At 36.9% G+C, this 24,201-nt stretch overlaps 1 protein-coding gene across 1 annotated transcript in view; it reads left to right on the forward strand.

Moving 5' to 3' along the window:
• The window catches only part of DNAJC24 (DnaJ heat shock protein family (Hsp40) member C24), a 52,360-nt gene that overhangs the window by 13,248 nt on the left and 14,911 nt on the right, over nucleotides 1–24,201 (forward strand). Inside the window, exon 3 of the mRNA XM_036259400.1 lies at nucleotides 16,761–16,899. Coding sequence (XP_036115293.1) covers nucleotides 16,761–16,899 — 139 coding nt within the window. The remainder of the gene's footprint in view (nucleotides 1–16,760; nucleotides 16,900–24,201) is intronic.

Here is a 24,201-nt window from a genome sequence, read left to right on the forward strand (position 1 = left end):
AATCTAAAAAAAAGCATATAAAACCCCCCAAAACTCATAGTCATAGAAACAGACAGTAGATTGATGGTTGCTAGAGGTAAGGGGAGGGGGGAGCAAAACTGGTGAAGGTGGTCAGAGGGTACAGACTTAGATGATGAGTAAGTTCTGGGATGCAATGTGTGGTGACAGTTAACAGCAGTGGATTGCATACTTGAAAATTGCTAAGAGATTAGATTATAAAAGTTCTTAACCATATACACACAAAAAAGGTTATGATGTGAAGTAATGGAAGTGTTAACTATCGTATTCTGGTAATCATTTCACAGTTTATACATAAATCATGTACATCTTCAACTTACACAATGTTATATGTCAATTATATCTCAATAAAACTGGGAGAAAAAGATGTTCATCTTTCACCCTCCGCATTTCTACTAACATTGTGCTGGACCAACTATGATTTGTGTTAAGTCACATAAACTCTATAGGCCTGAGTTTCATCTGTAAAAATGAGATGCTTATACTGTGTTACTTTCTAAAGCCAGGTCTAGAATGTGTTTCTCCTATTTTCCCCTCTCTTATTTATGTCTTCAGATATCATCTAGTTGACTCCCCAAATCTGAAATGTTTTTCTTAGTTTACCATACTGGAAGTAACTCTCTTTTGGTGATACAGGATTGGTTGACTCAGTGCGTGTGCTCTGGACAGAACGAATTGTGCTGATTGAGGCTGCCATGGTAGTCCCTCTCCAGTGTGCCATGTGTTTAAGACAAAGATTATTCCCTTCAGGGGCTTTCCTAAAATTCCATCACTGACAGTTCTTTTTACAGTTTCATCTGGGTACAAATGCCTCACAATTTGCTTTTGCAGAAAGTGAAAGAAAGAAATCTCAGCATGACTTTCTAATTATGATCTAATTATGGCTAAGCTGATAGAAAATCCATGAAGGGGTGATTTAAAGCATTGTTATATTTATCTCATAGTCTGGCTTAAAAGAATCAGAATTTCAGAGCCTGTAACTAAAAGAATTATAGAATGGAAGAACATAAAGGAACCTTTATTGCAGAAGACTGTTAAATTGGGTAATGAAATTATCAAGCACAGACAGGTGGACCAAAGATACATACAAAATAGTCAAAATCAAATAATATGATGAAGTTATAGACCGGAAATCATCTTAAAAGCTTGTCTATGGTGGCAGATGATTTGACTTTGGGTGGTGGGCACACAATGCAGTATACAGGTCATGTATTGTAGAAATGTACACTTGAAACTATATAATCTTATTAGCCAATATCACTCCAATACATTTACTATAAGAATAAAATATTTTAAAAGTTTTAAAATAACTTGTGTAAAATAATAATGCTAAATAATAATTGAAATGGGAAAAGTGAATGTTTTGTTTTAAGGTACATTTACATTTCGAATTTTCTTATGATTTGGTGCACATTATTTTTAGTATGCCAAGATTCAAAAGAACAAAAACAAAAAGACATTTTGCCCAGTGCTTCCCAGAGGAATTAATATCACACTTTTGTTAAGTGTTGGACTTCACTAGAGTATTGTTCCACTTTTTTAAAAATCGATATATAAGAGCTAGAACTTTATTGTGTTTCTTAGGATATATTTCTCTTAGGTATTTTTTTTTTTTTACATTAACCCTATTGAATAATTTATATACAATAAAATGCACTTATTTTAGTCATTTTGACAAGTTTTGATTGAATGTGCATGTATAACCACCACGATTTCAAGATACATGCTCTGCCTTCTTCCCTGGGCAACCATGGATCTTCTTTCACTGTCACTGTGAATTCCTTTAGTCGTGGATTTAAACTCTAAAAATTTCTTGATGTTTTATGTGGCCTTTAATGAATTAGTTATGATTTTTAAAGAGAGATGAGTTTATTCCTTTACCTATTCCTGAAGAGTAAACCTTGTTTTTACATAATATGCTTTCAACAATAATGTTATATAAGATGTCTAGTTAGCATATTTTGTGAATATTATAAATGAATTGCATGATTTTACATGATTTAAAGATAGTAATTATTGCCCTGGCTGGTTTGGCTCAGCGGTTAGAGCGTCGGCCTGCGGTCCAGAAGAGACCCGGGTTTGGTTCCCGCTAAGGGCATGTACCTCGGTTGTAGTTTGTCCCCAGCCCTGGTTGGGTCGTGGGGGTGGCAGCCACTCGATGTGTCCCTTTCACATCCACGTTTCTCTCTCTCTCTCTCCCTGTCCCACCTCCCTCTCTCCCTCCCTCCCACTTTATCTGAACAAAAAACGGAAAAATGTCCTCGGGTCAGGATAAAAAAAAAGTAATGATCAATTTGCAAGGTATTCATAAAACTGTGCCATCTGTAATATAAAACAACTTTAAAATTTACCTTCAAGTACATCATAGACTTTTGCTCATTAATCACATTTTGCTTGTTAAGGTTATTTGTGTTTTGACTTATTTTTTCATTATTTTTAAATTAATTTATTCTTAATTAGAATACTTTATATTACATATGTGTATCCTTGAATTATTTTCTATATCACAAATAAAATACATTCTATTGTGCCCATATTATCTTCTAATTAAAGATTGAATAGATTCTTACACTCAGTAATGAAAAATAAAACCCCTTCTCATTCTGTTAGGCTTTTTGAAGTATTGATTGTAAAATGAGCATTTATCCTTGGTTCAGTGTATGGGATAAGATAGCTCAGAAAAGATGTGTCTTCTTTCCTGAAGCAACTTAAACTAGCCATTACCTTTTAGCTATCTCAAAACGATACAATTCTTAAAATCCTTGAAGGTCATTCGAAACTTTGTGTTTGAGAATGATAATCTTTAAATTAGTTAAATGTGTGGACTCAGATCTATTTATGGAAATTAAAACAATCTGAGTTTGTCTTCAGTTATTCACTCAACATCTGTTAGGGTTAGTACCTACTATATTTCTAGACACTGTTCTGGATGCTGTGGATATAACGGAGTTTATTGTTAGGGGGAAGACACAGATGTTTAAATTCTAGTATCTAGTGTAATAAACATTATTGTGTATACATCAAATAAACTCTAACATGTGGTTTCATAGGGAAGCCTATGTATAGCATAGTGATTAAAAATCCTGACTTTGGCCCTGGCCGGTTTGGCTCAGCGGTTAGAGTGTCGGCCTGCGGTCCAGAGAGACCCGGGTTTGGGTCCCGCTAAGGGCATGTATCTCGGTTGCAGTTTGTCCCCGGCCCTGGTTGGGTCATGCGGATGGCAACCACTTGATGTGTACATTTCATGTCGATGTTTCTCTCTCTCTCTGTTCCTCTCTCTCCCTCCCACTCTATCTGAACAAAAAATGGAAAAATGTCCTTGGGTGAGGATAAAAAAAAAAAGTCCTGACTTTGTATTACTTTGCCCTGGTTTTGAATCTCACCTGTGTCATTTATGATCTATGTGATTCAGCAGGAGTGACTTAACCTCTCTGTGCCTGTTTCTTTACATGGAAAAATGCAGATAAATATTTTTTTTATTCTTTGATTTTTTTCATAAAGATTAAATGAAATAATGAATGGGAAGCATTTGGGCCAATGTCTTGCATGTGGTACCTTATTACAATTGATCATCACCACTAGAAATTATGCATAAGATGCAGTTAGAAAATTATGCAGGGCCATATAAAAATACACATAGTGGTATTATGCAAAATTGTGTGTTGAGCAAAAAAAAAGTTAAAATGATAAAATTATATTTCAGATGTATTGGGTATTTATTGCTGTATGCTTTATACATTTATATACACATATTGCTGTTTAGAGTTGTATTCATGAAACTTCAAGTACTATACTTAATGAAAAAATTAATGATTTTCAAGAGTAGTTTTGATTAAATGGTATTTTCACATTGCTTTTGGACCTTGACACCTATGAAAACTCATCCTCCTCTATAAGTGTTCATTTAGGGATATTAGTGTCAGATGGGAAATCAGTGTTACTGGCTTGCAGGAATGGAAGAGCTAGGTTGCATAGCAAACTTTGCTTGTAGTTTGTGGAAGAGAAATACTCCCTGGGTTGCTATAAAGGACAAGGGCCAGTAAGTGTGGGAACATACCCTGCCCACAGTGGATTTAGCTTCTCATTGTAATGTAACAGAATTGGTCTCTCAGCACAGCTAGATATTAGACTTAGTTTCAGCTTTCATGTTCGTTCTAATAACCTGTTCTTTCTTCTTCTAGTCAGCCCCTCTCTGATGTGTGTAACCACCTTAAGCCAAGTGGGGTTATCAAAATGAAAGTTCATTTCCAGGATACTCTCTAGAATAGATGAAATACCCTTGGAGCAAAAGCACCTGTCATCCTTTGTTCTTGATTATGTTTTCCCTTTAGTTTTGGCCTGGGATTCTTTACTGTCTTGTCATTGATGCTTTCACAAGTTTTAAAACACATACTTTATTCAGGTTTTTTAGTCGTTTTCAATGGGAAGGTTAGTTTGAATAACCTGGCCTCACCACCATTAGAAACAGGAAGTCCTCTTCCTATTCACCCCATTCCTTTCCATTCAATGGAAGGAAGTCCACTTTCCATTTAGGTACAACTCAGTAACTCCTTCCTGGAGTTTTTAACTTCTCACTGAGGTATACTCAGTGACTCCTTCCTGAAGCTTTCCTTTAGCTAGTCAAAATAAGGTCACCCCTGCCGCCCGGCCAATGTGGCTCAGTGGTTGAGCATTGACCAAGAGGTTGCCAGTTCGATTCCCAGTCAGGGCACGTGCCCAGGTTGTGGGCCAAACCCCCAGTAATGGACATGCAGGAGACAGCCAATCAATGTTCTCTCTCATCGATGTTTATATCTCTCTCTCCCTCTCCCTTTCTCTCTAAAAATAAATAAAGGAAAAAAAATTAATGGAAAAATATCCTTGAATGAGGATTAACAACAGCAACAAAATAATAATAAAATGAGCTTCAGATGGTGAAGTACTCAGCTGGAGCAGTTTATTGTTGTATAATAAAAATGGCAGGAAAAGCTGGTTATTTAATCATGTTTTGTAAGAGCTATGATCTAGAACCATCTAGAACTCCCTCAATGCCCTGGCCGGTTCGGCTCAGCGGTTAGAGCATTGGCCTGCGGTCCGGAGAGACCCGGGTTCGGTTCCCGCTAAGGGCATGTACCTCGGTTGCAGTTTGTCCCCGGCCCTGGTTGGTTGTGCGGGTGGCGACCACTCGATGTGTCCCTTTCATGTCGATGTTTCTCTCTCTCTCTCTTCCTCTCTCTCCCTCCCACTCTATCTGAACAAAGAATGGAAAAATGTCCTCGGGTGAGGATGATAAAAAAATAAAATAAATAGAACTCCCTCAAACTCTGATGACTATCTCAATGTCTCTAGATGTTCCCTGAATGCCATTTTATGCGCATACTGAACGAATATACCAAAAAAGAATCTGAAATATATTATATCTTAAAGATAACTGTTGGTTTGTTTTGTGTTAAATGTATGAAGGTGTTAGACATGTAAAAGTTAAATCACTCATGGTTTAGATTTCCCTGGGAGCTAAGTAAGGTACATCTTGTAAGTTTAATTACCATGGAAAGAGCTCTTCCTTTTCCAAGTTAAATAAACTACCGCTGAGGTCACTTAAGACCTGAGCTAGTTTCTTGAATTTTTTTATTCCTCCCTCTTTTGATAAGACTTTGAAAAAACACTAATAATAATGTATTATTAATAATGCCCACACCTAATATTTTTAGGCTCTGAGAAAGAATACAAATACGTACCAGGTGCTTAAGTATTTAAGAGTAGTAAATCAAACTAACAAACAGAATATATGTTATTTAATGTTGTCTTAAAAAATATATTTTCATGACAAATACACCTTTATGTTGACCTGGAAATCCAGGATCAAGTTTCGAGTCCTTGGAGTTTTGTGCCGGAATGCAGCAGGACAGAGAAAACCACCACTTGTCCTGCTTTCCTTCTCTTCCAGCCTCAGCCAGAGGCCTCGCTGTAGTGTAAGCGTCCCCTGACTTGAGGCTGTTTGCTCAGGGAATTCATTGTCCTGCTCCCTTGAAACAAAGGGGGTAGGGCATGGTTGGAAGAGAAGCATCGGATCTTCATGGGCAGATCATGGGGTGGCAGGAGAGAAGGGACATGGAGCTCTGTAAAGGGGATATGGCATAAACTAATTGTTTTATATATGTGTGTGTACGTGTATGTATATTATTATATAGTCGATTCTTATTATTTGCTGTAGTCATCTCCTATAAAGTTGCCACAAATACTGAATTAGCAAATTCTGAACCATGGCTCCTGGGGGAAATAGAGGGTTAGACTCCTATGAGCCTCTGGTCACAACATTTTCATTAAGTGATTAGTACATAACCTTGTTTTATGTGTTTCTGTTGAAAGATACTTTAATATATATTGTTAATTTATTAACATGGAACTCAGGGTCAACAGCACTGTAACTCATGCCTGAAGGGAGAACCTTATTTAAAACTGGTTTTCCCTTAAAAGGCATATCACGGGCTGTTTTTGCTTAGGAACCCTACATTGCAGTTAGTGCACTATGTGTGGGGAACTTTTTAAACAGCAAAATTACAGCAGAACACAAAATGAGGAAAACATGGCACTCAATAGACTGAAAAGGTCACTTCCTTACATGTAGAATAAAGCTAAAGCATAAAAGCCTTGTTTGACCTCACCTGGGAACATGCCACTGTGTATGTCTGTGAGTCACTGCAAAGTAATCACAGGTGATGACTTGGGTTACAAATAATTTTAGCAAGTAGGTGAATTTGCAAATATAGAATGTGTGAATAAAGAAGATCTATTGTATTTATACTATCTTTATGTTACAGCTTGCTATGGCCCGCCTCTCCTGCCATACCCATTTAAAAAAATTAAATTGTATCAGAATATGTTTATCCACATTATATCATTTGATTTTTACAAAACACTGAGCTTTATAGATAGGTAATGTATTCATTAGTTAAGTATGTGTTGTCTTGGATGTGCCGGCATTGTGTTGGGTGCTGGGGATGTAGTTAGTGGTAATATGAAGGATAAAGGTCCTTAATTTCATGAGTACCTTATAGTTTAGCCAGTATTCTTTCTGTTTTTCAGGTGAGGAAATTTTGTACAGTTGAAGAACTTTTCTAGGGTCACATAACGAATCATAACCGAGCCAGAATAAAAACTTAATTTTTCATGTTTTATGGTCAGTGCTGCTCCAGTTCTCTCTTCTCCTCTCTATCTTGAATTTTCCTTTTCCATTAGCCTACCCCCCTCACCCAGTGAAATGTCTTTCGAAGTCATTCTCCTTTGGCTTTGGTTACTATGGCCATCACTCCTCTCTTCTTGCCAAACATTACTTGATTACCATCCATTTGCTTCTCAACCCACCCTCTTTCATTACTGCCATTCTTCTAAATAGTGCCTACTAAAGTGACCAGTGTCCCCTACTTGTCACATTCAGTGGATTTAATGTGACATTTGCTACTGTCACAGATCTTCCTTCTGCCTTGCAACTTTCCTCCTACGGCTTCTGCGGATCCTGTTTCCTGATTATCTTGGTGCGCACTGCTCTGTTTTCTTTTCTAGCATCTTTCTCTCTATCTGATGTAAATATTACTGTCCTTCAGAGTTTTATCTTTGCCTTTCTCCACTTGTCACCAAGTCAGACTCTTAATCGGAGGCCCTGGTGCTTTTGTAAGTCTGTTAATCTCTCAGTTGTTTGCAAAATTGTGTGTATCTTCTTCCTCCAGCTCTTTATCATAATCTTGGAGGTGTTCATAGCTCAGACAAGTTGTGGTGGACTGCTTTCTGTATATTCCTGTAGTTTTATCTGCTTCACAGGTGACTCCCAAATTCATGTCCCCAGCCTCCCACCTTCCCCTGTCTGATGACTCCTCCTGCCTTTGATCCTCCATCCCTACCATAGTTCCTCGGGAGAGCAGTAGTTTTCCTATTGCTAGTCCCTCTACCTGTCTTCCCTATGCATTCCATCCGACTACCAGGTCACTTTTTTTTTTGGTCTTTGAGACAAAAATATGATTATGTTTCTATCATGCAAATAATGTGGAGTTTTCAGTAGGGGTAAGTCCATGTTTCTTAACATGCTAAAAAGTTTCTTTCCGTTCAAACCCCGCCTTGCTTTTCAACTTCATCTTTTATTACTTTTACTCATTTCCAGTATAGCTTGCAGTTCTACTGTTTATAACTCTGATATCCATCTTGGTACTTTCCTGTCTTGTATTTGCCATTTCTCACTGTCTGGAATACCTTTTCCCCTCTCACCCTTCCACAGTCTCCATAGGTTGACTCCTCTTCATCCTTCAAAACCCAGTCAGATGTCACCTTTATTAAGAAACCTTCCTTAATTTATTCTAAGTTAACCGCTTTTTTACGATGTCATCTTTTCTAACTCCCTCAACCTTCCCTATGTATTATAATTAATTGTTCATATGTCTGATCTCCCCCAGAAGACTGAGTCCCTCAAGAGCAGGGATCCTGTTTTATTCATCATTGGGTGCTCATTGGCTAGCACATATGACTTGTAGTAAGGTAGTTAATATGCCTTTTTGAATGGATAAACACACGTTTGGACTACCATTCTTGCATATGAGTTATGTTTTTCTTTATGAATCAGAAAACCTTAAAAATGTTCAAGTATATTTTAAAAATCATGTTTCCACTGTTAGCTGTTGCATGAAACAATACATGAGTTGTTCACTTCCTCTTTGGGCAATATTTTCCTAAGCATTAGGTGGCAGTAGTGTGTTGTACTTGACTTTACCTTTGGAATTTTTTTTTCAAGCTTTCATAATCTTAATGTGGTGTCCAAGTGTAAAGGACACAGTTGTGGTCTTTTATACCTAACTTTTTGTAACACGATCTTGTTTAAGCTAGTAGGCATCTGACAGAAAATGAAACAAAACAACAATAAAACCTAGCAGTGTCAGCCAGTGTGGATCTTTCCCTGTCTACCCAAGTTGTGCTCAGAGTCATCGGAGAATTACTACTGCACCATCTTAACTGCACCTCCTCACCGACCATTTAACGGCTGGTTTATGATAACAGTGATTTGCAATAAGGAAAACCAAAAATTATCGCAGAGGATCTGTGTTTTCACAGCATCCAAAGAAGCTTACTTCAGTCTTTATCTCAAAAATAGTGTACTGAGTTCATTGATTTTAACTACAGTTATTAAATGCTTTGCATTTTACTCAATTTCTCTCAGTACTAAGGTCACTTCTCTGGTTTATTGAGTTTCATTTCAGGTGAATTTCCCTCATCATTAGGTAGTTGGAATGAAGCAACATTGCGACCACCTCTCCAGCATTATGCCTTTAGTCCCACCGTTAGTTTTTGAACACTCATATGAAAATGCTTTTAGTATAAATTTCATCCCATTGTAGTTCTCTGTGGTTTTTAAAGTTAATTTGATAGCATTTGCATTTTATTTAGGTTAGGTGTATATATTTAAGGTCCACGGGGGCATTCCTGCAAATAAAAGAGATAAGTAACTTTTAGAGGAAACAGTATTAGTGTTGATTTAAATATGATGTAGATAACGTAAATCTGGCACATTCTCTTTCTCATGTCTTCTTTTTTTTCTGTCTCAGGGATAAAGCACTTGAGGGAATTCAAAGCCAGTGTACTAGGTATCATTAATGTGGCAGAATGATCAATTAATAAAGGAAGAGCATGAAAGTGTTGACAGAACATACTACCTAATTAGTACCTGATGGCCTTGATGGCCACAGAGAAGAGCTCAGAGTTGCTGCAGGAGAGCAGCCCTGTAGGATTAGATGTACATCACCACCCTTGTTCAGCAGGGATAACTTTAAAAGTCTTTAATTATACAAAACCATGTCTTCCCTGAACTCAGAGAGTAGGAGAAGTTAGCCAGTGCACTGCTGCTAATTATCACTGGGGGATAGCAGAGGCAGAATGTTGATCTTGGAGTTCTCTGTGTAGTTCATGTTGAGAATGTCATCAGAGACTTGTTAGATATGATGTGGGGGTGGGAGAGGAGTCTGAATTTACCCTTAAATTGGATATAAGGTAACCCAATTTAAGATTTAATTTTTTTCATAGTTTATGTACAATCAAAGAAGCAGAGGTTGTGTTATACTTGCCTATAGTCAACAACAAAGAAAAAGCATGTGACTAGCAAAAGGAATTGGTGCAAGATTATATTTTAGAGTTAGTAAATCTCACAGTTCAAAGTATATTACAGAGGTCGGTCCTGGTTTTGAAAAGGTTTTGCCACAGATTGGATTACTCAGCCACATTTCTTTTACTTTTTATATTTCTTCATTTTCTTGAGTCCAACATATAATATACCTTTTAATTATTTGAAAAAGATCAATACCTACCATAAATATTGCATGGCTTTGTTTGCCTGCAATGTTTTTTAGTTCTCTTCCTTCACTTTTCTTTACCCTTCCTTTTCTTCTTCCTGTTCCTCCTGTTTCTCTTCTGTTCGCTGTCCACCTTCTCTTGTAGTCTCCTTTTTCTCTTTCACTATCTTCTCCCAACCTCCTATGTCCCTCTTCCTCCTTCCTCTTCTTTCTTTTTCTCCTCCTCTTTTACCCCTTTTCCTTGGAATACAACTGCAAATTAGTATGCATTAGGTTGCCAATTAAAATGTTCAGCTGGAGAATGATAGGGTGGTAAGTTAAACCAAGTGCATTTGGAAGCAGGTGGATGAACTTGTAATGCTGATAAGATAGTTTTTAGAAGGTATTTTAAATTTTGATTCTAGAATTCAAGGAGGTTTGAAGCTAGAGATAGAGAGCTAGTATCCTATTAAAGCCACTAAACTCAACTATTAGTAGATAGAGAAAAAACAAAGTGCTATATCCTCAGGGACCACACTGGTATATAAAATAATATCAGCATAACAATTTGGGAATTTTTGTTTAATCAAATTTGCCCAGAGTCCTTTTCATAGTTGATTGTTACTTCCTATTTGCAGTTAATATTTTGTAAATCAAAACTGAATAATCACAGATGTGTAGTAAAGGATTAATGTGTGACCTTCCTAACTCTTTATTTGATTTAAGATTTAAGTTGCAAGCTACTAGTAAATAAAGCAATATATATTTGTTTTAAATGGCAGGTAAGAAAGGCATGAAAGCAGATGAACCTCTATTTAGGTGATCTGAAATATTATTTATTGTATAGTAGGCAATTTACCATAAAACTGTCTTGGCATTTGCTTTGAATAAATACCATTTCATTTCAATTTTATATGTTGGTGAGCCAATACAAAGGGTCATTTGGAACTAATGAATATATAAATTTTCACTAAAAACTTTTAGAAATTGCTAGAATTTTAAACATGTATTACATATTATGCTCTTTTCACAGCTTACACATGCTTCAATTTTTTTTTTTTTTTTCTAGTGGAAAAACATTTGTCTCTGTGTTAAACCTATTGGTGGAAACTATTGTAGTATTCAACAGCTGAAGTCTGATACAAATTATAACCCCCCTCTTTAAAAAAATAACAGGTTAAAATACCACTGGCATATTGTTCAGATTTCATTAGCTTCTTTATTACTGAATTAAGTTGGCAATTGTGCAAACAATGAAATAAAGAGGTTGGCATTTATGATTAGGGAACAAAAGGTATCAACAAAAAATTTCTGACTCAGAACACTAAATGTAAATTTCACTGTGGTGTAATAGGTTAAAAATGGAGGAATGTCATTCGGCATTTTTTGGGGGGGGTAGGATACATCCTTGGAGGAGTGCATCTGTCAGGAGGAAATTTTTATGAAACACTAATTTTCTGATTTGCCACTAATTCCATGTTTTAAATAGTAGAGTCTAACAGTGTGCTTCTCAGACTTGAGCAGGCATAATAATTGCCTGGAGATAGGGATTGAGGTTAATTTTTTTTCCAGTTGAACTATCAACATCTTTTGTTGTAGACTATTCTTTCCATATTGAATTGTTTTGGCACTTTTTTGAAAATGAATTGACCGTATATGTATGGTCTATTTCTAGACTCTTTATTCCACTGATCTATTTGTATATATTTATGTCAGTATACAGTGTTGATTATGATAGCTATAATAAGTCTTGAAATAGGTAATGTAAGTTCTTTAACTTTGTTCTTTTTCAAGATTCTTTTGCCTGTTCTAGATTTATATAAATATTATAATAATCTTGTCTACATCAAAGAAGTTCATTGAAATTTTGATAGGAGCATTAAATTTGTATATTGGTTCAGGGAAAATTGGCATGATCTTCCCCTCCATGAACATATTATTTCTTTCTATTTGTTTAGGTCTTTGATTTCTATGAGTGGCATTTTGTAGTTTTTAGTGTAGAAGTCTTACACATTGTCAATTTGGTTTATTTCATAGTATTTCCATTATTTTTTCTTAATGCTGTTGTCATTGGTAAGTTCCTAAACTTTCATTTCCATTTATTTGTACAAGATTTGCTGATTTCTTCATTTTGAGTTCTTTGCTTCCAGGTGACTAAGTTCTTCCAGTTCCAGGAATATTCATTTCAATTTTCAATGAAAACAAATAGAAGTTAGTTAAAATAAATGAACTTTGCAACACCAATTTTAGTACATACCTATTCTGTTAAAGCTATCAGTATGTTCTCTATTTGACTAGTGAGTGTTTTTCTCAGAACTCTGTTGTTTGTATGATTTTGCCAGCATTTTTCTAATATAAGGAAGTCCATGCTATCTTTTTGTGGCTGTTCCTAGAACACAGGGTGCTTTAGATTTTATCTTTTATTTGATCCGTGGATGAACAAAGTAGGAATAGCTTAGAGCTCTCAGTAGTGAGAAGGTTTGGTTAGTGGGGATCAAAGAAGAAGAAGGGCAAAGATTGAAATAAGCTTTGACAAGAGGAAAGTGACTTTGGTCTCTTAGAGTGATGGTGAGCGCTCCCATTAGATATAGAAATAGCAAGAAAGTAATTAGCATTCACCTTGGGATCAGAAAATCTTGAAACTTAGTATTAGGGGTTTGGATTCTCGTGTCCAGTAAGGAATCACCACAGATTTTAAAGTTAAGAATGTGTACAATAATGACACCATTTTATTAATAGACCTTGTAAATGAAACATCTTAAAAACTTGTAGTGTCTGTTGTATTGCAGTTTTAAACTATAGACATCATTAGACTATGATGGCTGCTGAAATAAATGACCACAAACTGAGTGGCTTAAAGCAACAGAAACTTATTCTTTCATAATTCTGGAGGCCAGAAGTTCAAAATCAGTATAACTGGGCTGAAATCAAGGTGTTGGCCTAGCTGCGCTTCCTCTAGATTCTAGAGTCTAGAAGCTATGGGGGGAGAGTCCATTTCTTGTCTCTTCCAGCTTCTGGTAGCTGCCAGTGTCCCTTGGCTTGTGGCCTGATCACTCCAGGCTTTAAGATCAGTCTTTCAAATCTCTCTGTACAGTCTTCATATCACCTTCTCTGTGTGTCAAATCTCCCTCTGCCTCTTTCGTATACGAATACTTTGTATTTATCCCACCTGGATAATTTTTCTATTTCAAGATATTTAATCATATTTGCAAAGACCTTCCCCCCATCCCAAATGAGGTAAGATTTACAGGTACCAAAAATTAGGACCCAGTATTTTTGGGGGCCATTATCAGCCTACCACAGAATGTATTTTTTGTTTGTTTTTCAGACCTTTATTTTGTTCCAGAACTTAATGTCAGAACAGAGTGGACTGAGGCTTTTAGCACCCCAAATAACATACTTATTTTCTTGCTATAACTACCATTTTTCAATTGAACCCTTTATCGTGGACTAAAATGTATTGCATTCTAATAGCACAATAGAATAGACTTTAAAAGCCTAAGATGGTGAGTTAAAGTAGCAATCAGGAAAATACCAAATTGGTGAAAGAGATGGATTGAATTGTTCTTTGACTCTCATGAAACTTACATATAATTCAATAAAATTTAATGATAGCTTTTAGTTTGAGGCAGCCTTGGTTTTGTAGGGCTTGCTTGGTCAGGTTGGTGCATGATCACGTCCCATCTGCTCTTTTATTGTACCACCAGGTCTTCTATGGGGGCCTATTAGAAATTACCTATCTTTTTTTTTTTTTTTTTGGCACGTGCCCTTAGCGGGAACCGAACCCGGGACTCTCTGGTCCGCAGGCCGACACTCCAACCACTGAGCCAAACCAGCCAGGGCAGAAATTACCTATCTTTTTTTTTTTTTTATCCTCACCCGAGGACATTTTCCCATTTTTTTTTGTTCAGGTAGAGTGGGAGGTAGAAAGGGGAACAGAGAGAGAGAGAGAAACATCGATGTGAAAGGAACACATTGAGTGGCTGCCACCCGCACGACCGACCAGGGCCGGGGACAAACTGCAACCGAGGTACGCGCCCTTAGCGGGAACCGAACCTGGGTCTCTCAGGACCGTAGGCCGACACTCTAACCACTGAGCCAAACCGGCCAGGGCGAAATTACCTATCTTTTATTGTACTTTTTTATTATAGCCACTAGTTCAGAATGATTCCTCTGGGGCCTTAATGCTTTTAGCATATTGAGATTGAGTTTTCGCATGTAAGTATATCTTAATGTGTACTAGTGGCATATTTGACCATGTTGCATGTAATAATAGTGAATCACACTAAGCATGCTACACAAATCTTTTTCACATAGTGTTAGACGAATGGGTCAGCTAGAGCACTCTAATGTAGCCAATTCTATTTTGGCTTTGGAATATTACTTAAATATTCTACCTTTAGGGGTTGCCTTAACCTCAGTATGGGAATAACTTCTGTGAGCATTTGATAAATCATGGCCAAAAAAAGATTAAACAATAAAGTTGTACTTTCCTTGTCTTCAGTCATTATATTAATTAGCTTGAATATTTAAATGTTGATAACTGATAGATTTGGCATAGGAGGTGAAATAATTGCCAAAGGGAAAATGGAATCCTAATTCTCTTTGTTCTATAATCTTTCCTAGCGTGCTTGATGTTCATTAGTTCTTCTGTGCAACCAAATATCACTACTGCTTTTGCCCTGCTAGTTGAGGACATTAGCAGTGTGAAGAAGTTCAGCATGAAGACAAATTGACTGTAAAAGCCAATAGTCAACATTATGATTGAAAACTTACATACTTTCTGAATTCTGCATTGAGGATTGAAGTCATTTGACTTCATGTTATTTGTCACAACTCACTGAGTGGCTTTGGCTTTAGTGATTTGGATAACTAATGACATGGTACGTGTAAGTTTTTCATGTTCTCTCAGTGTCTGTAAAGCAGTTAATGAAAGAATTTAAATGACTATATCATTAATTGATGAGCATGTGAACTAATCACATTAGTGTCATGAAATGTGAATATGTCCATTTGCCTATTTTATTATAAAAAAGGATAAGAAAAAGTAAGAACTAAAGGGAAAAAATCTGTAAATCTGTTAGTTCAAAGGAAATTTTTTTTTTTTTTTATCCTCACCCGAGGACATTTTTTTTTTTCCATTTTTTGTTCTGACAGAGTGGGAGGGAAGAGAGGAAGAGAGAGAGGAACATCGATGTGAAAGGGACACATCAAGTGGCTGCTACACGCACGACCAAACAGGGCCAGGGACAAACTGCAACCGAGGTACGCACCCCTAGCAGGAACCGAACCCGGGTTTCTCTGGACCGCAGGCCAACGCTCTAACTGCTGAGCCAAACCGGCCAGGGCTCAAAGGAAATTCTTAAGAGAATTTTTAAAATTAAAATTTGTTCTGTAATATATTTGATAAAACATTAAGAGTAATTGCTGGCTGAAAATTCTGGATGAATACTACCACGTGGTTCCTTATTTACTTGAGAGTGAAAAATTACATATCTCAATATCTGCTGCTGCTATTCTCAGATTATTCAAGTGAGATGTCTCTAAATTTAGATAAGTTTTCCTTACTTGTTTGTCGAGAGATTGCCAAAAAGCAAATGACATATTTATTCTTTCAGAAGAACTGATAGATAAAAAGAGAAGGGATAACCACAGAGAGCATAGGAAAAAGGGGATGATATAAGTGAGGTATCCAGTGAGCCACATTTACATTATCATTTCAGAATTGAATTGACATAAAACGTTCTGTTTTTTACCAAATTGAGTAAAGAAATTACTGCATATTGAAAACACTCTTAAAACTTTCTTAGAAAACACACGTTAGAAACATTTACTAATGAATTAATTCATATTCAAGTGTTTTATTGAGTTCTTTAAAGTTTCTTATAAATCTGCCCTAGAATAATCATTTTTCAATAAAAAGTATGTATGGGGATTTATAACTAAAATCTTCAGAACTGAGTTGGAAGATGAAAGTGTTTTACTTTACAGTATGATTGTACAATCTAATTTCATGAGAAAAAGCTAATTCTCCATTCTTGTTGGTATGTATAGCCATGCACATTGTATAAGGAAGGTTTATTCTCTGCATGGTTTGTGTTCTTCCTTTGCCATGTCCTGTTCGGCTGCATGTACCTATTTCTGTTTGTGTTAGTCATCCTCTCTAGGTAAACTGTCCATGAGACCAGTGATTCCATCCATCAGCAAATTAGCCAGAAAATGCTGTCTTTGCACGTTGTGACAGGTCATGTCACTGGTGGATTTATAGCTACTCCAGTGGTCTAATTACCCTGGCAAGTTGTCTCCTGTGCCCAACACTGTTGTCCCGTTGCCTTGGCATCTTCGTTTCATCTTCTCATTACCTTCTCTCTTAACTAAAGCTCAGATTTACTTTTTTTTTTAACTTACCCCTGCTAACCCTCTCTATTCACCACCCTCTTTATTTTTGATTGACAGTATCATCCAGATAAACAAAGTGCAGATGTGCCAGCAGGAACATTGGAGGAATGTATACAGAAGTTCATCGAAATTGACCAGGCATGGAAAATCCTAGGGAACGAAGAGACAAAGAAAGAGTATGACCTGCAGCGGCATGGTAGGTACTTGCAGTGCGGAGCCACAGCACATGGCACCTCTCTGGGGCACAGTCTGCAGCCATTCCAGGGAGCGCTCGCCAGCACGTGCCAAGTGATTATTGCCTTTTTACTCCCTTATCATGGTTTGTAAGGATGTCCTATTCTTAGTAGTGATTATCGTGCATCCACTGAGAACTTAACAAAACTACTAAGATGTGGCTTCTTGTGAATCTGTGAAAGCTACTTTTTATAACAACAAAAAATGTTTACACATTCCTAATTAATACGTTCTATATGTTTAAAAACTTACTTTTATTAAATTTAATTATGTACTGATGAAAATTTTAATTATAGTACTTTTAAGACTGTAAACTGTATAAATGACAGTCTCAAAGAAGATACTGTATGAGGTCACATAAAGCAGTCCCTGAGCTTGTTTTAGGCTAGGTTTCATGATTTTCTCTTGGATAAACGATTCCTTATAAGATTGCTATAAATGATATTTTGGGAATGAACATTTCCCAAGCAGTTTTAAAAGTCATTTCTTTTATGCATTTTAGAAAATAGCTTCTTAAAACAGTGACAAGCTCTTGTGAGAAAGAAAGGGAGAAATGTAGGTCAGATTTGTCACACATGGAATGCAGTTACACAAAGTGATAGGCGGTCTTTCAGCACTGGCCTTGGGACAGGAGTCCCTCAGCCTTCTCTTTGAACCTTCAGTATACATCCTACATGTTAATGGGGGGAGTCAATAATCAGTTACAGCCTGTGGGGAAAACACTCAGTTGCACTCTGCAATAGTGTACCAGGCTCAGCATTGACTCGCCGTGTTGATAAAAGCTCACTGACTCCGTAGTTGATTATTGAATCCCCTTCCATGTCCTACACTGGCACACCATCAGACCTTACAAAGTGATTTTAAGATGTATATGACTATGGTTTTTGAAAATTTGATCAGAAAACGAAGGCTGTACTGCTAAAACACATCATTATAGGATAAAGCCAGTATGAAATAAGTATAGACTATCCATATTTATTTCCAGAGGGAGCTGTCCCAATAAAATTAAGTATTTCTTATAGTGTGTGATACCTTTGTGTATAAAGACTCCATGAGCTATTCGTTTATGTATTGGGGCAATTTGTTTTTATTTATTTATTTATTTTTTTATTTTTTTTTTATTTTTTATTTTTTTTTATCCTCACCCGAGGACATTTTTCCATTTTTTGTTCAGATAGAGCGGGAGGGAGAGAAAGGAAGAGAGAGAGAGTGAAACATTGATGTGAAGGGACACATCGAGTGGCTGCCACCCGCACGACCAACCAGGGCCGGGGACAAACTGCAACCGAGGTACGTGCCCTTAGCGAGAACCGAACCCGGGTCTCTCTGTACCGCAGGCCGGCACTCCAACCGCTGGGCCAAACCGGCCAGGGCTGGGGCAATTTGTTTTTAATAGTGACTTTCATAATACTAACTCTAAGGCCCTTCTGCCTTTTTTAAGACTGATAAGCTTATTTTTCTTAATGTTAAGAAATTGATGACTAGCCCTGGCTGGTTTGGTTCAGAGGTTAAGAGTGTTGGCCTGCGGTCCAGAGAGACCCAGGTTTGGTTCTCACTAAGGGCACGTACCTCGGTTGCAGTTTGTCCCTTGCCCTGATTAGGGCGTGCGGGTGGCAGCCACTCGATGTGTCTCTTTCACGTCAATGTTTCTGTCTCTCTCTCTTTCTTCCTCTCTCTCCCTCCCACTCTATCTGAACAAAAAATGGAAAAATGTCCTTGGGTGAGGATGAAAAAAAGAAATTTATGACTATATCTTTGCAACGAACTAAGATTAATTTTAAAATATGGCTTGGATATTTTGTCCTGTTTCTGTGCCTACATATGTAGGCAGCTTTCAAATATTGTATTTCTTTTGTAGATGTGTTGTACTTTTGAGACAGCACAGGGACTTGGGCCTGGTAATAGAAAATACCAGGTGGCCAGGAACCCAAGAACCTCAACACAGGTAACACTTCTGGCAAAAGAATGCACAGGTGCTCCTTTTAAGGATGAATTCTTTTTTTCTTTTTTTTTTTTTAATCCTCACCCGAGGACATTTTCCCATTTTTTTGTTCAGGTAGAGTGGGAGGGAGAGAGAGGAACAGAGAGAGAGAGAGAAACATCGATGTGAAAGGAACACATCGAGTAGCTGCCACCCGCACGACTGTCCAGGGCCGGGGACAAACTGCAACCGAGGTACGCGCCCTTAGCAGGAACCGAACCCGGGTCTCTCAGGACCGCAGGCCGACACTCTAACCGCTGAGCCAAACTGGCCAGGGCAAGGATGAATTCTATCCATACATACATCTTTTTAACCGTGGCTCACATGGTACAATTTCTATGAAAGTGTTGAAACTAATACACATGAAGGTGTTATGTGTGAGAAGTTACCTGTGTTCCTAAAGCAGCCAAGCTGTACTGGATGTGATTATTCTCTCAGGATGCTTTTGCACATCTTTATCAGTCTTTTACTCTGTGGGGTGCTTATTTGCTTAAGAGAAGGATAATCCACAAAACTGTTCCTTAAGGCGTGAGGGGTGTGTACTGGCATAGTCACTCTGCATCTTTGCCACTCACTGCCTATATTCTACTAAGAACCTATTAATAAAACTGACTAGATGCTTGCTGTCTTAGAAGAAAAAAGGTAGAGAGAGATCAAGAATCAAGAAATATTTTCTATTACTATAGTATAGGGTGGGGTAGACCGGAAATGGAGAGAAATAGGAAACGAGTTTAAAGGGGTAATAGAATTGCATGAAGAAAGACTTAAAGAGATGTTGGAAGAACAAATAACATCTTTAGGCCTTTCTCATTGCCTCTGAGAAGTCCTTGGAAATGTGGATTTGTTTTGAGCTTTGAGTCCTTGGCTTTGAGTTTTTAATGGGAGCAACTGTGGCCTGCTCTATCATAGGGGACTAGGTCATTGGTAAGGTCACAGTAAAGTTTATACAAATCAAATCCAAGTGAGAGTTGGGCATGATTCATTATTCAGATAAATAAGCAGATCTTCTGTTTGGAATTTATATAATGCCAGTTTACTTTGCAAGTTTTTCAGGCAGAATTGAACTGTTCTAGAAGAACAGTATAAATACCTTAGATCTAAGTACTAAATATTTTCTTTGTTACCAGAGGTTCCAAATAATGAGAATGCTTTATTTCATTTTCAAATTGAAATTTAGATAAGAAATAGAATAGTATCTTACCCAAATATAACTTGCTGTTTTGAAGTTTCATACTAGAGCTATTTTTTAAAATCTCATAATAAACCTAGTTTTGTACTGTCATTTCTTTTGGCATCAATTTTTCCTCCCTGACCCATTTTCATTGTGGCTTCTCAAGGAAATGAACTTGAACTTCTAACAGTGAGGATTTAGACTTGATAGAAGGAAAACCTTTGAGAGTGATAATTTGTTAAAGACCAGGATAGGTTACCAAGAGAGAGAGAATTTGTTATAACCAGGTCAGAGCACTCTTTTTTCCCTGGGTCACCCCCTGAGGACATGGAAATAGCTTTGTTATACAGAACTCTTTTTGCATGTGGTGATAGTTCATTGTAGAACTTTCTTTTCTTAGGGTGTGCTTTAAATATGTTTGTTTCCTGCCCTCATTAACTGGGAGCATAAAATAAATTTGAGCTTAGTAATACTTGGAAAGGAGACAGGAGATGTTTTATTGGCTGATCTTGAATACGTTCTCATATTTCACAGTTCATGGTGCTCTGTTGTAAGGAAAGCCTCATCAATATTGCCCACAATCATTTATTTCTCTAAAAGATCATTTAAAGGAACCCTTGACATCCATATTTCTTTGCTTCACAAAAGAAATTACAAAATGAGTTCTAATAAAGGAAGAAGTCCAGGGTAGATAACCTAAAGTAAAATATATATTTTTTTCTCCTTTATTTCCACTTCTATGTTCCTAGTTGACATTTTAGGGCAATGTTGGCCAGGCTGAAGAATAGCAGATCTAAAATAGGATGAGTAATATCCAGTTCCCAGATAATATACATTTTGAAAGCAGTGTTAACTAGTGAATTTAATCAATTAGTTCCAGTTGGCATATTTACCGTATTGTTTCTAAGGATGTTTCCCATGTTCCCTTGAAAGGCATGTAGTTATTCAAGATTAGGCTTTGCATTTTAGACAACCAGATGAACACTTTTGGAAAATCTTTTCAATATTTATAAAATGTTCACATGAATAATATCTGTTGAATAGATTTTGGTGCCTTTATAAATCTTATGGAGAGTTTTCGTATATGTTAAGCACATTAAAACACATCAGAAGTATATCATAGTAAAATAATAGGGATCCTGATTCAGTAGCTTTGTAATGTGACAGTCACACAGATCTCTGACGTCTCGGTGGCTCTATAGAGTGACACAGTTTATGAGTTAGGTTACTTCTCTGCGACCTGAAGAAGAACAAATCTTCACCCGAAATCATTCAAATTAAATATTTTAAACAACTAAGGAATTGTGTTTGGAACCCTTGGTGGTATATTATTTTGTATTAAGATGTATCTTGGTTTTCTGTTAGTGAATTATTATGATAATGTGGAGCTTTTACTCTATACAATTGGCCAAGTACTTGGATACCAAAAACAGCCTGGCTCAGAAGGAGATTGGGCTAGATTACTCGGGGCTGATCAGCTGCCCCTCCTTAGCGAGATATAAAAGGTCGTTTCTGGTGCTGTATTATACAGTTCACCCCATCTCTGTAATAGGGTCAATATCTGAGAATGGAAGGTAAGCAAATAAATCTTGGCCAAATAGGAACAGATCTTAAAATCCCAACAACATTTATGTCAGATAACTGAATCAATATGTAATTTCTTAAGCTCAAAATAAAAATTCTTCCTGAAAACCAAGTTAATGCTAGAGATGGATTAACTTCATAAGAAGGGAAATAATACTTGTAGTTGTAAATAATATGTATTTGGGTTAGCTGTTAGGAATGATATTTGTGTAAATTATGTGCTAAAACTGACCCTTACAAAATCCTTATTTTATTGTAGTTAGATTAGGGTTTCCATTTATGGTCATATCAGTATTTCCACTTGATTTTAGGAATTTGAAAATTGACTATAAAAATGTGCTTGAGGTAAAAGTTGAAGATAAGCATCAAGGGGCATGGGGCTTTTTTTTTTGGTGATTGTTTCTGGGAAAAGTATGTGAAACGATGCAGAAAATCCATCCAGACAGAGATTGGCATTTTCTTCAGAGGGAGAAGAGAGTGTAGATAAAACTTTCTATGAGGATCCTCCCACTCCATTTTATTTGTCACGAGAAGGTGACTACTCACATTATTTGTTACTTTTACATAAATGCAGATAAATGGGGGTTTTTTTTCCAATGAAAACATATTTTAAGATCATTTTCCAATGATTTTGAGTAAAATTTGGCTTTGGAAACCCATGGGCAATATTATAGTCATAATTCTGGTATACTTGGACATAATTGGGGGTTCTGATTTAATAACAGAGAAAATGTAGGATTTTAGTAGGAAGTTTGTGTTTCCAACTTTAACCTGTCTTCCAATTTCTCCTTGGGTACTTGACCCCATTGAAACCAGTGGGTCCAAAACCAAGGTTAGGTCACCTTTCTCATTGCTTGTTCTTTCCCAGGCTTAAAACTGGTTCGTATTACACTCTGATTACTTCTGCTTTGCTCACTACACAGCCAGTGAATTAGAAATGAGCGTGTTGACACTTCTTTGAAATTTTTTTCCTATGTGATCTTATTCTCACAGCTACCACAGTAGACCATACCCAGATTGTAACGCATACCCAGATCATTGCCATAGCTGCTGACTGGCCTTTTACATTTTGATTGGTCTAGTTTTCTTTATTCTTAACTCCTCTAAGAACTTTTATAACCACCCCTCCCCAATTAAACATTTACCGGTTCACCTGGACTTTAAATGGGACAGGAGAGTTTACATTTGTCCCTAATTACATTTTCTAACCTTATCACCAATCAGAAACCTAATGTGAATATTCTCCCCTAGGTGATTTAGGGGCGTCCAGACACATCTGCTTATGCTGTTTTTCATTACTCCGAACACCCTCCCAATTCTGATTCTTCACAGTATTCTTTATTCAAGTTCCAACTCAGGTCCTCCTGTCTCCCTCCCCACCTGCCAATAAAAGCTTCTCTGACGTTCTAATCCACTGTCACTTCTAACCTCGGAATTTAATCCACAAATTAATTATTTTGAATTTTTTTCTGTTTCCCATCTTTCAGTTCTGTTTGATACTTCAGAAGAACTAAATAATGATATGGATGCGGCTTTGATAATAATGGGTCGAATTTAATGGGACTGACAATAGCAAAGTACATCGAACTTCTTAACACTTACAAATCCAGACACAGTCAACAGGTACTGCCTTCCTACACCAAGACACCCCCACACCTCCTCAGTAATGATGGGTGTTTAGTCATTTTGTTGTGGTCTTGGTATAGATAGGTCAACACAAACATTATGAAATAGTAAGAGTTAAAATAACTGCCATTTATTGAGCCCCAGAACTATGATAATTGTCTTTTAAATAATATTTTCCAAAGACAGCATCTGCAGCTCAGAGGGGTTAACTAATTTGACTAAGGTTACGTAGCTAGTAATTGATAGAGGGGGAATTCAAAGCCATCCTGTGACTCGTAATCATTGTGCTGGCTGCCAAGTTTTGAATAGGTGTGTATCACCTACTCTTTTTAGTTCCAAATAGTCAAGAATGAGGCATATTTGAGGGTCAGAATGGGAGGCCAGGCCTACATCTGCTGCTGTTCTACCTGTTCTGTAGTGAAACATGAAATCCAGTTTCAGGCTTTTAGCACTAGCTTTAGGCTTAGTTTATAAAAGCTCTGCAGTTCTTCAAGTCCATAGTTAAACTCCACATTTCGTCGTTTTTCTTTGATACAGAAAGCCTTGCAATTGTGATTCTGTAGTTCTATCTGGGAAAGGATTACAGAGCTTTATAATTTAATTAGCAGGCTTCAAGTTGAACGTGGGCTGATTCTGAATCTCTTATCAAGGTAGAGGCTATTCCAGGTACAGAGATTGTTAAGGACAAGGACACTGATTTCCTTCAAAGTCATTTCCTATATGAAAATTATAATTATGTATAGTGAAATGATTTTTAAGACTAAAGTGATTGTTTAGAATTAAATTACTTAGTTTTAAAACAGAAAGCTACTAAGACCTAAAGGAAAATACTACTATTTGCTTTAACATACACAGATTACTTCTTTAAGTTTGAAATGAACTTTAAAGATTGTAAATTGCAT

This window comes from Molossus molossus, unplaced genomic scaffold (genome assembly GCF_014108415.1).
Source record: "Molossus molossus isolate mMolMol1 unplaced genomic scaffold, mMolMol1.p scaffold_m16_p_13, whole genome shotgun sequence".
Classification (NCBI taxonomy): domain Eukaryota; kingdom Metazoa; phylum Chordata; class Mammalia; order Chiroptera; family Molossidae; genus Molossus; species Molossus molossus.